The sequence below is a fragment of the Acanthaster planci genome, linkage group LG01 (assembly GCF_054643075.1).
Source record: "Acanthaster planci isolate LZ-2023a linkage group LG01, COTS_SCS, whole genome shotgun sequence".
Taxonomy (NCBI): Eukaryota; Metazoa; Echinodermata; class Asteroidea; order Valvatida; family Acanthasteridae; genus Acanthaster; species Acanthaster planci.
In genome coordinates this window covers 35,306,025-35,321,106 of record NC_141777.1, presented here as the reverse complement: position 1 = coordinate 35,321,106, position 15,082 = coordinate 35,306,025, and the positions used below count along the sequence as shown (strand labels likewise).

At 40.1% G+C, this 15,082-nt stretch overlaps 1 protein-coding gene across 1 annotated transcript; it reads right to left on the bottom strand.

Moving 5' to 3' along the window:
* Positions 1-1,128: 1,128 nt before the first annotated feature.
* LOC110979626 (carboxypeptidase B-like) lies at positions 1,129-14,813 on the bottom strand. Its single transcript, XM_087147706.1, has 10 exons — positions 14,654-14,813; positions 9,554-9,635; positions 7,416-7,643; positions 6,988-7,098; positions 6,390-6,488; positions 5,918-6,034; positions 5,273-5,366; positions 3,704-3,918; positions 3,054-3,135; positions 1,129-2,278 (listed from the first exon to the last, which is right to left on the bottom strand). Exons 1-10 carry the CDS (start codon positions 14,713-14,715, stop codon positions 2,091-2,093), a joined length of 1,278 nt encoding a protein of 425 aa, XP_087003832.1. The 5' UTR covers positions 14,716-14,813; the 3' UTR covers positions 1,129-2,090.
* Between the last annotated feature and the right edge of the window lie 269 nt (positions 14,814-15,082).

Sequence of the window (15,082 nt, the reverse complement as noted above, 5' to 3'; positions counted from 1 at the left end):
ATTCTTTGCTATTAGAGCAATTGGTGGCACTTGGACTGGGTGGTTTGTTACAAAGGTGGATGAAATGCAAGGCAGGACTGTCAGCGTGTATTTCTGAAAGTATCGGACCAAACGGGGCCCTCCAAACTGCCCTATTTTTCCATGGAGTGTTGGCATCAATTTCCAAAATGGTAATGGGCCTCCTGACTGTTTTGAGGTGTTATTTTCTCTGGAGAGAGGTATTTTGAAAAGTCATCGGTTAAGCCACTGAAAATTGAAAAGAAAATGAAAGATGAGGAAGTGATCTTTAATTTGATATTTGTTTTGAGCATCTGTGAAACTTGTGAGTATTTTTCCAGATTTTTTGAAGTGGGGCTATTTATCACTATTGTCTACGGCAACTTATTTACTGGTCAGTGCGCCAAGCTAGTCAGTTCCTTCTGTCAATTCCGTTCCTTCCGTTCCTTACAGTGTGTTAGTTGAGTCTCATACAGCCAGCTAGTTTAATACCCAGAGCTGTTGTGTGGGCTGCTATTGCGTGTAGATGTACCTGAAAGTGAAGCGACTTATCAGGAAGTCGTTAGGCCCTGAGTTAGCTTAACTTTGAACAACTTCAAGTTTATGTGAGGAACTCCATCCACGGGGCGTTAGCAGTGGTGCACAATATTAGATATATAACAAGCTGTGTGAGGTTTAGGAGTCACGACCTAAATGGGGGCATTAAGCGTCCCCCAAAAGGACAACTTATGATGTGTGTAAGTCCTACAGAACAGCCAAAACGTAGACTTAAGAGACCAATTAATCTGTGACTAGGAAAAGGCTCAAGTCCGTATTTTTTTTTCTGAGCCCAGACCCCGGTATCGACGTTTTGCAATTGTTTCAAATTCTCTAATGGGTTCAGCTAGTCTATATTCCAATAAAATCAGGTATTTTATCTCATCAAAGATTATATTTGCATTACATATTTGCGGAAACGTGTATGTTGTTTATAGCAGAACATATAGACCCTCTTTTTCAGGCTTGGACTCAAGAGGGCTCAAGGCTGTGTCTCTAAGGGGACTCTTCATCATGTGTGTTGTCTATGGCAGTGTATTATTTTCCCTAGAAGATAAACGACACAAATTGGACAGACAGCCATCAAATACCCGATTGTTATGTTGCTTTAATCTGGTGTTTCACGTTTATTTTGGGATTCAAGTCCACTTCCATCTGACAAATGTGCTATAATTGAGTAACTCATTCAGTGACAATACTGTTGACAAACAGTCCAAAATCATGTCTACAGTAAATTCTAGTTATTGATCCAAAGCAAAATCAAGTTAGATATTCATTTTCTAAATAATTGATATCAACAACTAATTTCAGTTTCAGCTGTATACATCCCAGTAAAAGTGAACATAAGAGATCTAGGGTTAGAGAAAAACTGTCATTTTTTGAATTTCACGTGGATTTACTTAATTTTGGGTGATATTGGATTAAATAAAGGAAGACCCTTTGAATTCTTGCATTACAGTTTCTATGGAGCTCATTTCCTGGTCGTTTAGTTAATGCACGTACAATTTCATATCAATATTGCAATGAGCAAATTGCTTCTTGTGGGTATATGTTATTTATTTCTGCACTCTCGTTTGAAGTCGACAAATCTTTTTAACTTTAAAGAAAATAATAAGTCTTTCTATTTCAGGTGAAATAATTGTTTGGTCTAAAGTTGTCTAAGCCATGGCGCAACGCTCATTGTAGTTTCACTTCCGGGTTTTTGATATTGGTCCAAATATTAGTTGGTAATAGTACTTTTATAGGTTTTTTGATGGATGTAAGTGTTCTTAATTTACCTAATGCACATAAACAATTCTTCACTCGCATAAAACAGTTTCTCTCTATCCCTGATCTTTTTTAGAATCGTTTCCGGTTTCTATCACCTTCCTCATGATACAGGATACCTATACGTTAATCTACCAGAAAGATTTGTTCGAAAATTTTCATGTTTACCTTCCTTTATGCTTTCAAATTGTAATATCTGTTTTCTTTTGTAATTAAGCTCACAGAACGATTTATAGCGATATTTTCACAACTGTCAGATCCTTTTCCAATTCCTTTAATTATGAATTTGTTCAGACCTTGCTCAGGACCTGCGAGAACAACTCTATGAATGCAGCGTACATTTCCTCTGCACAGGGCTCAATCTGATTCTCAGGCAACTCAAACCCGTAATGTCCTGTGTCCCGCATTTCCACGGTGTAGGAGTATGTGGCCCCTAAGATCTCGTATCCGAAGTCCGTACTTGCCCCAGCTGCTGGATCTGTTGCACAAAAATTTGGGGGCAACAAAGTCGATCAACCCGAGGTTCGTGAATTCCCTGAATTCTCCACAGTCTTCCAACTACATGTACGCAGTTGTACCTAAATTTTAAAGGTGCTTCAAGTTGTGTGCCAGAAAGGAGTGGCTTTTCTCTGCCTTCCCCAGTCTTGCAAAATCCTCCCAATCGTGGGGGATTTAGAGTGATTTGGATGAGTTAAGGTTAATTACAAATTGAAGGAGTTTTATTTCGATTCAGGAGTTTGATCAGTTATTTTAAATTGCACTATAGCTGTTCAAGTGAAAATAAATTTGCCCTCCAAAATAAGGAGTTTTGCAAAGTAAAAAAAAGAAACTCGTACTATGTTTATCTCTGTAACCATTCAGAACCTAATTTCATGCGGGGTTGACTTTAGGCAAGCCAAGCCTCTTACTACGGTCCCTCAGTTTTCTGCCATTTCACTTCGTGCTTTTCATTCCAATCGTGAATTCAGTCTTTGTCTAATTTTGCGCTCTCTCTCTCTCTCTCTCTCTCTCTCTCTCTCTCTCTCTCTCTCTCTCTCTCTCTCTCTCTCTCTCTCTCTCTCTCTCTCTCTCTCTCTCTCTCTCTCTCAAAAGACACAACAAATCCGACTGAGAACATTCGTGAAATGACTGGCAAGACAGTTCCAATTTTGGTCTTTCTCAAACTTCACATTTCATGACTCAAACATATTAAGCCTATTTTCGATAACAAAATTTGAAGGTGCTGTTTACTGCTACTTCTCAAAATTACTTACGCTCTTTCCCAGCCTGTATTGCTTCATACTGTGTGCCGTGCACTGCTGTAAGTTCGTTCGTTGCAGCCAGGGCCACTTTCTCCTGTGAAGTGAAACAGCAGAAAGAAGATAGGACTTCAGTTGGTTTGATCACGTTTGTTTGTTTGTTTGTTTGTTGGGGTGTTTGTTTGTTTGTTTGTTTGTTGGGTTGTTGGGGTGTTTGTTTGTTTGTTTGTTTGTTTGTTTGTTTGTTTGTTTGTTTGTTTGTTTAAGAGAGACTTGGAAGATTTGACCATAGTGGGACTGTTCTGTTGTTAGGCTGAGCACCATGCAGTCACACCACATAAAAACAATGAATCTGTTATTTTATGAAGGGGGAACTGCTTGATTAGAATTGAAAGTTCCGGGAAATTATCAAAAGTTCGATTTCCTCAGTGCTTGCTACAAGTTAATTCGTTTCTCAGTGGCAGATCTCGATGGTAACAGTAGGCATTACCAAACTCCACACCAGCTCACAGAAGTCAGTAGGTGGGTGGTTAGGGGAGATGAGAAACTTTGTTTTCAAGTTTGAGTCGTCTGCCAATCAAGAGATAGTTGGTCATGATCTTGCTCGATTCAGACGGCATTAACGTAGTCCGGTCGTTCCATCCCACATACTCTGGTATACCTACCAACTCAGCGTCATCACTAGTTGCAATACTCGAAGTATAGCTATACGGATAGAACCAGTCCTGGCCGTAGCTGTGGAGATCCATATGGATCATGAAGGTCTGACTTTTCTTCAGGCTGAGCAGCCAGTCCGTCATCAGCTTGAGTTCTTGAGCTTCATATGCGTAACTTCCTTTGTAAATTTCACTACAGGGGTTGCTGGAGGTATCATCACCACCTGGACAAAGTGTGCAAAGTTCTTGTCAACCATGTTCCACGTATTTACTGAGAGTCATTTCCAGTGTGGTTATTACTTCGAACGGATAAAGAAAAAAGTGTAAGCAGGTACATTCCCAGATGGTTGAGTCTTTTAGTTTGACTTGAAAATCTTTTAGCCTCAAACATTGATTTTGGTTTCTCAAATAATGTTTCTTTCCATGCACTGTGTCAGTGCTTCTCGTTCTGTAACTTTAAGGACTTTAAGGACCCATGAAAAAAGCTATGAAAAGCACATCCACACCCCAAAAGGAAGATCCATTCCAGAGTATGCTTGTATCTCATTGACATCTAAAGATCGTATAAATCTTAACAATATCCTTAGAAATGACAACGACAAAATGTGTTAGGATTACGCCCTCATCTTTTGCACAAATTTTGGCCTCATAAAGTTTTGTTTCAGAAACACATGCCAACACAACAAGAAATTTCTGAACTTTAAAGAAAATTTGCATGCCCCATGAATAATAGTCCTTGAATTAAATGAGACTCGAAAAGGGTATTTTATAACTTAAATATATATTTGAAAATGTTTCTTGTAATACTTTAATTGTCCATCTCCTTTGTGGCAGCAAAAAGGAAAAAATGCAACTTTTTGATTTTATGCTCACGAAATTTCCATTCAGAGCTTAAGCGTGACATCTTTGCCAGTACATTAGTGGCTCGATAGCTGTGTGTGTACAAATACACACAACACTTCTTAAAAGTCTCTTAGAGAAAGTTCTACTTTGTACTTGTTTATCAAGTAAAGTAACCTGTTTGGACAAAGGTAATAATTCTTTGGATCCTTGTGGGGGCAAGTGTACAGACCAATTTTATACCATTCTTATGCTCTTTGACAAGTAGTTCCTTGTGCGACAGAAGAAAACCAGTGCCCACTATATTGATAAGAGAAGTTTCCAAGAATGGAAAAACTATCACCCTTTTCTCAATTTCATTGAACAGAAGTATAAAAATCTCGTCTATATACTGCATGCAGTAATGTGTTTGAAAAAGAGCTGACCTGAATTCCTACTTCAAGTTTCCTTGAACTGGCTGTCAGACATCGTTTAAATGACTCATATTCTTAAAATGCAATTGCAAGAATTACTCAAAAAGTTATAAAAGTATACGCATCCAACCACCGATTAATAAATACCTGTTTAACTACTGAATAATGAATTCTTGACACCTCATTTCAACAAGCCCTTTCCACCCATACAAGAACCGGATCATTATCTTTAAGAAAAAGTAATGCCTTTTAACTCAAAGTCATTTCCCACAAATTTCTCTCTTTGATTTTTTTTACCACTTATTAAAATACGAAGTAAGATTACCCCATTTGTAGCCATAGTTTCTGTTCATGGCGATTCCTTTACAGAAAGAAGAAACTTGTTGACGATTCTTGCGCCACAAACGGTCGAAGGATGGCTGTAAAAAAATTAAAGTGTACTGTATTATAAACTGCCATTGGTTCTTCACTCAGTGGAAAATTAGAATGTCTGCAACAATTGACAATTACTTTTGGAAGCCCTAGGAATTGAGAGAAAAAACACGTTGAAAACGTTTATCGGTCTAAGTTTGTCTTAAACCATATTATTTGGTAAAAGCTGGTAAAATTAATACATATAACTACTATCTGACGTTCTGTGCCACTGGCGAAAGAGGTTTATTATTTATTTTACCAACAGTAACAAGATCCTATTGCAGCCGTTGATCTATTGTATTTGGAGGGTGCTTTTACGCATATTTTTATTGATAGAAGTGGAGCGTCTTCCAGCCCCTGGAAGTGACGATCAAGAGATCAAGAAGAAACAAGAAAAATCACCCATCATTTCTCGAACTTGTGTGTATGCATTGTTACGAAGCTGTGTCAGGGACGTATTGAAACAATTTCACTCTCAGTTCGACACATGCGAGACACCTACCAAGAGTAATTTGATGAGCAATCAGGTTACGGCATTGTTGAAAATGAGACTTACCGATTCTGGGCGAGTGTAGTGGTAACCGTCAGGGTTGAGTAGAGGGAGAACGTACCAGTCAAACTTGTTGAAAAACTGGGTGGCTACGCTGTCCCCACTTTTGAAGGCTGCTACGAACTGGCAAATTAAACAGAGCATCAGAAGGGTTGACTCTATGGGATCGGGAATATCCTGTTGCTATGAGCATTTAGGGCTGGGTGAATGTGCATTTTTTGAAGGTCACTGCATAAGGTACATGTCACTTGCAGACATTTGACGTCTTTCAAAAAAGCAGCAGAATATGTTGCAGCTCAGGAGATGAGCTGCTATTCCAACCCTACACGAGTTTGCTACTCTCTGCAGAGAAACCTCGAAATTTCCCTCATCAGCATTGTGTTTGTTGCTTGGGGAACACGCGAAAATACCTGTCAACTCTGGATCTTTGAAAAGGGGAACATTATGTGGGTATGAGATATGCCATGCATTTTCTGACCTTTTGGACGAGGTTGAGGACAGTGGCAGGTGCGATCCATTCTCTACCATGTAAGCCCCCTTGGGTGTAAGCACCAAGCCGGCCGCTCCCTGTAGAAATCTGTAAGAGGAAACGTACTGTTCAGCACGTGGCAGAACCTAGAAAATGAACTTTAGTTTGAGAAGCGCGTATGTAAAAACATTTATGTTGACAAGGTAGCATTTGAGTAGAACCTGTTTTTCTTGTTGAAAAGTCGATAACCGTATACTTGCAACAACCAACTTAAAGCTGATCGGACTGGGGTTTGTAATGCTGTTTGCTTGAAGCGATGGGTAATGATGAATCAAAATTCAGTTCTAATTACAAGTACTAATCACTACGTCAGTTTCTAAGTCCCGCTTCTTTTTGTTTTGAGACATAAAACTGTATCCTAAATAAGGGTAAATTCTTTTCATTTTGTTTTTATCCTTGTCTCTATTTTGACCTTTTCATATAAATGGAGGTAAAAGAGGTTGAAACTCCTGACCATCGCTAAATTTGAGGAGATAATCTCCCTGCAGGACAATACCAAGTAGCTGTGAACTAAAGACAGCTGTGCACTATGCTGTGCTTTTCTCACCTTCAGTGCCTTCATGGCAAATCCCTCAGCTGAATCCCCCAAATAGATTTCCTTGATGGTAAGGGAACTTGTGGACTCGGTTTGGCTGAAGTCTGTCACCCAGTCCAAGATCTAAACAAGAATAAACAAAAATTGCAACAAGTTCAGCGACCACAGTGAGCGAGGGTCTCTTCCCGTTATTTTCACTTGAACGACACCCACGCGTCATTTATCCCTGGCATCATTTTTTTTTCAAATTTGTATCTACCATTAATAGCCAACGTAAAATTTGCGGAACCTTTACAGAACCAGTAATGTGATGAAACGAAAAATCTGAAATAGTACTTGCAGCCATTTTTTAAGTGACTCGCCCATCACAAATTTATATCTCAGTTATAGAACACAGCTCGTTCGTTTTCACATTTTAATCGAGTAAAAGTTGACCCCACCTCTTGCGCGCTGTGGTATACGTTGTAATCGAAGCTTGCCAAGGTTGTGGCCTTCTCGCGTGAGGTGATAGCTCTCGTCTCTTCGTCAATGAGGGGTTGGAGGTTGTCAATGTATACTTCAAATTCAATCCGCAACTCTTCCAAAGCTTCCTTGAGCTTGTCCACGTGCATGGGAGGCACGATCACTTTACTGGGTTTGCCGACGGCACTGGTCTTCAAGAAATCAAGCTGTAGGTTGGCAGTAGTAAATGAAACCATTTCATTTCTACTATTGAGTTATGTTTTCGGTATGCACGCATTTCTTCTTTTTTTCAATTGTTTGACTTCCAATTTTATCAAATGAAAAAATTAACAATTCATCGCTTTTTTGAAAAGACTGGACTGAATGCGGCTTCGGGCGCATTCAACGTGATGGTGGGGGAATCAAATAGTAATATCTTCTCAGGCTTCAGGTTCTAATATTTGATAAATAAATGTACCGATTACTTTCATTCCTACTCTCCTGTGAAGTATTATCTTTCCAAAAAAAGGCCTGGGGTGGGGGGGCACGTTTCCCCCTGCCCCTGCCCCTGCCCCGCGGATACGTCACTGGATTGAATGTCTCGCAAAGTGTATGGCATGCCTGAGTCTCCGTATATTTTTACGTACATAGCAAAACCACTGGGTCATTCCATGTCAGTGCAACACACCTTTTGACCTTAGATCTTCAGATTTTGGTAATGATTTCTGCGCTTGTATGCCAGTTTTGTATGTAATCTTTGGAATGCAAGGTGCATTCCAAAGAGTTAAGGATGACAACATTATGATAGGACGTTACAAAAATATCAGCACCTTGGTCTGATACTTGGAATTCAACGGGTTCCACAGCTAACAGCCCTAGATGAAATGGTGGAACAGTAGAAAGAGAAATTGGCTACAGTTGAAAACAGCGAGACTGGCTTCACTTTCTTACACTCTTTCCAAAGAATTAGAGTATTTGAAAAACAATATACAAGTTTTAAACCTAAAAGACACTGGGAGAGGGGGAAAAAAAGGGCAGCATAAATGTGAATTTTGATCTCAACCAGACGTATGGTTTTGTTTTTGGAGTCGTTTGAAGCTCATGGCTACATGCGAAAATGATGTCCAAACGGCTGCAAAGAGTTGCTCTAATAGGCCCTACCCTCAAAGGCTCAATCTCTGGAAAACAATGCGCTGCGGTTAGGGTTAAAATTTGTGCAACACTGTTGACTTGCATGTACTCAATTGTGGCTATGCAAGGTGCAAGGCGAAGTACAGTAGTACAGTAAGTACATGTTGTCTAGCACCCTCACGTGTTTTGCCCAGTCAACATATGAAAGCTCCTTAGTCCTCATACATTCAGACTCAATTACCGTATGTTCCTAAATTTTTAAAATAGTCTCCTCAAATAAAATGATGATTTTGTGAGCTCTGGCTCTGAAAACCATTCAAAACTTAAATAACCCTAACTGTTCCAATCCTCCGATTTCAATACATGATTTTACATGCACCTTAGGGTTAATTTCATTTTAGAGCATAAATTAATTGCGTTCATAATTCCTGTTTAAGGATTACACACAAAATTGACATAATTATTCTAAGCTGACCAATTGTAGAAAATTACCACATTTTTTATTTTAAATACCACGGAAAGATTTAGGCGGATTCTTCTAGAACAGGAAATACTTTCATAAGTAATCGTACATTGTTTTTAAAATGGGTTCAAAGGTCACAAGCGCTTGTCAAAGGTTATCTTGACTCTTGATTCACAAAGCTAAATTTCCACATCGGTGAAAGGAGCATGTTCTTCCTATTATTTTGATACCGCATTTGCATATATTTGATACAAAATGAGAAGGCTATCCGTCATTTTCATTAAAAGTCAGAATTTACGTTAAGTTAAAACTGCCCATTTTTGTTGATCTCTGCCCTGACCACAATGAAGTTCGGATTCCGCTTAAAATTGACATTCATTTATTTTTCATTGATGTCAGGCGCAGCAGTTTTTACCGAAATCTGAAGACCTAAGAACAAAAAGTGTGTTGGTCCGACATGTAATGACCTCTCTGCGGATTAAGTCTCAGATTCTTCTAGTCAAGAATGCTTCTTTAAGTTCTATAAGACACTCCTGTACATACGTCGTCGAAGAGTTCCATGTCCAAATCCATCATCTGTTGAAACTGAATTCCTGTTTTGGGTGTGATTTCAAATACTTGATACCTGAAAAAGGTGGAAAGGTAGAGAATTAAGGCAAACTGTGAAAGCTCTCTTTCAGAAAATGTTTTTTCTAAAATAATCTTCACACACAACACAAGGGAGGATTGTCTAATTGGGCATCAAAGTGAGCCACGTTGTCGTGAGATAAAAGTATTCCACACCTTTCTCAGTGAGATAACTAGGCTGGTGAGCATTGCCTTTCCACATCCAGCCAGTGTTCGATATAGGAATTAATGCTTGCCTTTAGCTCTTGCACACTGTTCTATGAAATAAGAAGTTCTCGGGAATCCCTTTGGGGCCCACTAGTTTCGTGCGGGCAGAGTTGTAGATCGAGTCACTTGACTTGGACTCGAGTTACTTGTGACTTGACTTAGACTGGCAGAAAATGACTTGTAACTTTACTTAGTTTTGCACACAACGACTTGTCACCAACGCAAGTCAGAAATGTACTCAGTCAAACCTATTAACGTTTTAAATTAGGTCTGTCAATTTGAGCCTTGCGTTCTCAAGAAATCAGCGTAAGAATTCTATTGGCTCGTGATTTCTATTTCGGTTTTTTCTGCCCAAGGCAACGTCTGAATCACTTGGATGCGGCTTGAAATCACAGATGACTCGATCAGCCGCCTCTGGTTGCTACCATATAAGACTCGTGCGTAATTTCAGGCCGCAGGCAAGTATTAAAAAATTCGGACGCATCATTCATCGGAGCCTTATTTATTTATTTCATTTCTCTGGAAACATGGGTAAACAAAACCAAAAGTAAAACATAAATGCATATGATGAAACAGCTCTATCAACAGCTCTGATATCTCGTTGGTTACTGCTGCCACAGACAGAACAACATTGTCCACAGTTTGCCAGAGAAAGTTATGTAAAAAAAAACTTCATTTGTGTGCATCTGCAAAATGCAACATCATGTGTCAGTCTCCTCATTGCCAGAAGGAGTTAAACGAGTAAAGACGCCTCTCCGTATGTACATTTTTTGGTGCGTTGCGTACAGGCTGGGTTCATGCGTTTCACTCACGGACCCAAAATCAACTCCATAACATAATACACGTGTGCGTTGCATTCGGCCGTCAGAATCAATTTTGACGGATACGCACCGCGAGGCGCAAGTACTGACGCGCATATGGAAAGGCGACTTTATATGAAATGGAGGATTTACACAGTACATGTCAAAAGTAGTTGATAGTAACCCTCCATACTCGGAATTGTAATCTGTTGTCTTAGAGGGCCCCAATCACTCTTATTTCCATGAATTCTCAGAGACCGTTTGCAATTTCCAAGGAGATTGTTATACCCAACAAATCTAATGGCTTGCCCACACTCGGTTCTGGCTTGAGACTTCAAGCTGTTACGTTGAAAAAAGTCATTAAGATTACCATGAAGTGACTGGTATAAAATGTAAATAAAGAACGATCATTTCAAGTAAAGAAACCTTCTAGGTTTCACTGGACCTCTTTCATGGAGGACAAGACAATAACACTGTTCTTTTTGATTTGATCTGATAGAGGCTTTGATAGTTTAATAGTTGTATAGGATTAAATATCTTGTCCTTTTGTTTGTCTTTTGTCCTACTTGATAAACTGATGTGACTATAGCTGAATAGGCAATATTTGTGTCACCTTAGATTTCAACAGGTTTTTGCGCTTCCCAAGGAATTGACTTCCTATTTCCTCTTTTATTTTAACCATGTCTCTGAGGCTTCACTGGCTGAGACAGTCTCTGTTTTCAGTACCAAAGGAACAATACATCCATGGGAAACGTGGCAGAGTGTGAAAAAAAATGTATAGTCCACGTTCTTATGCTACGACACAGGGCCAGCTCAAATCCACGAAGAGGACGGAGCTGACCTTAAGAGATTCACTCTCCTCATGATAACACTAACTCTTTGTTGCACAAAGCTAAACCAAACAAGCAAAAAGGTTCACCTACAAATACGGATCCATGGATGCCATCCATCTAATTTGTGCTGCATTTCAATTTGTAAAGCACATCAAAAGGGCCGGTACTGACGCTGGGCATAAATTAAAAACTGAGGAATGACTTAATCTACCCAAAGCAAACCGACGTGGACAACCAAATCAAGGGCCGGCAATTTACCGAAAGAGCTATTATAGATTTAGCTTAAAAAACTGCTCTAAGGGCAGTGCAAATCCAGAAAGGCATCTTTGAAATTAAATCCTTTGTGTCGCTACTGCACTTTATATGTAGCACACCATTTATTGTGTTTGTTCAAGTTCTTATTAACATGTTATCAACTAAAATTATGAACAGCACGTTACTTTTCAGAATCGTCCTGAGATCCTTATGGATGTCATTCAGCAGGACATTCTGAGGATTACGTGCCTCCATATTTCTTGACGTGAGCATATTTATTTCATATATAGGTGTTTATATAAACCAATTTCGGGGTTAGACGTCTTTGCACAAAATTGGCCAACATATTTCAAACATGAAATGCGTTTTTGCAAGTAAAGAATTGTTGAGCCTGAAAAAATAAGCATCAAATATTTAGCTGTACCTCTAACGGTCGAATAATAGGTCGACCCTCTCAAGTGTGGCCGCCATATTTGGCCACCACATTTCCAGCAATTTGTACAACAAAAAATGAACCTGACTCTTGAATGCACATGTACATATTATCTGGATGTCGTGCAGATTACGTTGTACCCTTTAGTCTTACTTGAATAAATAACAATAATGTATCAAGGTCCTTGAGCCAAATATCATTGCACTTCGTGGTCATTTTTCCCACTGATTTTCCAATAAATACCATTTGTACAATGCCAAATGAATCTGAATCTTCAATACACACACATCTGGATGTTTTTCAGATTCCCTTGAGCCTTTTAGCCATACATAAATAACAATAAAGAAGTCGGCCCCTTATGCCAAATACGGTATTTGGAGCCAAAAAGAGTGCCCCCACTCCTCAAAACATTACCAAGGCCATAACTCTGAACTATGCTAAAATTCGTGCTTGTACGTAAAAACATATTTTTTCCACCTATCCGCTTAACAGGGCTACACATAAGAGGCGAAGTTGTGTGTAACTAAACGATGGCTTGACAAGAGCATTGGAAATGCAAGTCAAACAAAGTGGGTACGGTACGGGTATATCGCATCGTATACATAAGGGGGGGGGGGTGGCCCTGATGAGCGTGAGCGTGAAGCGCGAAACCCTGAGCGGCGTGGGGTCCAGGACCCGCTCAGGGGCCCGGGAAATTTTGGAGTATAGTTGCTCTGTGTTGTGATTTAAGACAATTACTGGCTACTTCAGCAATTTTTTTTTACAAATGCTTATGTCTAATATACATTTTAATTTAGGTTTTGGAAAGTAGTGGAAGGACAATTGCTATATTACATGTCCCCCCGTCCCCCACCGCTTGACGCTGGTGTGTCTCTCTCGGCCAACGGTTCGGACTTGAGATGGTGGGCCGCTCGATGATGCAACTTTCTCCACTCGGTCAAAGCAAAGCAAGCTTGATTTGGGGTTACCCCCCCCGCACTTTATCATAAGAACGGGTGTTCAGAACTACTGCACTATTCTCGGAAATGGTCCAACTCCAGCACTACATTAGGTTACGATAAGGGTTTCGTCCCGCCGCACCTGACCGACGAGCTAGCCAAAATCATGCCGTATTTATAGGTTTTAGAGGCTTAGATATCAAGACAATATGAATGTCGTTAAAGCTTTCAACCATTGGGAGTCTTTTATTTCAAGGGTCACCTGACTTCATGCTAGAGTCGTGTGCAAGAATCATCTGCGAGCGAGCTACTCGTGTGAACACGAGTACACTCATAAGCGCTCAAACCGCTGAAGTACGATAGGTCAGCGTGAATATACTTTAGCTGGGGGGTGTAATGCTCACGCATCCTACTTGTGTTAACAGGAGTAACCTTGCGAACGCATCCTAAGTGTCGTGTGTAAAAAGGGCGAAGTGCAGAATAAGACATCACGTGTACAAACGTCTAGTTTCGGGTGCAAAAAGGAATTACACAATCATTTTGGAGAATGACCGACAGTTACAAAGTCAGAGGTAACCGAATATTTGCATTCAGGGAACCTCACCACGCCAAACCACACAGCCACGTGGAGGGAGAAATTCCAACATGCCAAATTTAGCAGAGAAAACACAAAGACAACGGAGTGAAGGAACACGCGAACACGCCAGAGGGTAGCATGAATAACTAAAATGTCAGCGGCCTGCATATTTCCGTATGCAAAGCTGAGATAAATAAGAGACCCTGGGAACGCAAGGAATGAGTAAAACATGAGGGCGTTAGAACGTCTTATCAAGGGTTGTGGGTGAGCAACAGTACACCTGGTATATCGCACGAGAAAGTGTGAGTACATATGTGCACATGTAACTAAAACTTGCAAGACATAAGTTGCAGACGAGGTTCTACAAGGGAAGCCTTTACTCCCCTATCCCCTCCCATAAATTGCAAAAGGAAACAGCCGTAGCTAAAGTCAAAAGGTGATGTCAAGTGCAAAGGGCCTACCCCCCCCCAAAAAATGGCTCTAGGACTACGCCTGTTAAGTTGATGCCCAGCGCCGTTTAATTTTTACAGCTAGACAAAATAATGTGCGGCTTGACTTGTACTTGGTCAACAAATTTTGACTTGCTCGTTTGGAGCAAATTAATTTGTGACTTGACTTGACTTGGTCTGTGATCAAATGACTTGTGACGTGGCTTAGACTTCCAAAAGTTGTCGTTTAACTTGACTTAGACTTGCAAAAACAGACTTGCTACCACCTCTGCGGTTGGGTGTTGATTACAATTATGTCACAGCTGGAAATGCAACATCTCAGAGAAAAATAAGGCTCGGGGAATTGTCACTTTTAAAATGTACAAGAGAATTTTAGGGTTCTTGTGGAGTATTCTCAAGCAATCATACTTGACTTTATCAAGAAAACTGGAACGAATATTTTCGTAGTTTTCGGTCTTTTTCTCATTAAAGTTGCAGACATCCTTAACATGGATGACTCCCTAAAACTATATTAAGAAACTTACCCATCGTAACTCTTTCCGTGCGAGACGGCGAAGAGCGTCATCAATACAAATAGCGACTTCATGGCGTCCTAATTCTCTAACCAGAACGGCTCGCGCTGCCACAAGTTGACTGGCATGGGCCTCCGTAGGTGCCTCTTTTTAACAAAGATTCTTGGCACGAGGCCTGTCACGCAAGAGTTGCAGACCGGAACAAATGAAGATGCAGATGTTGCAGCTCTCAAGCGGAGCACAGATAAAGCAAGATAAAACAAACTGGAGTTATCTGGTCTACTTCCTCTGTGCAAAGTACATATTGCTGCAACAGCCTAATTATACAGAACCACATTTTTAAAACGGATATGGTGGTACATTTTACCAGTGTATTTTAAAAATTAATGATGTGCGCACATATCGACATTCATGAGTGAAAATGGCCAAGTATGCCTGAGG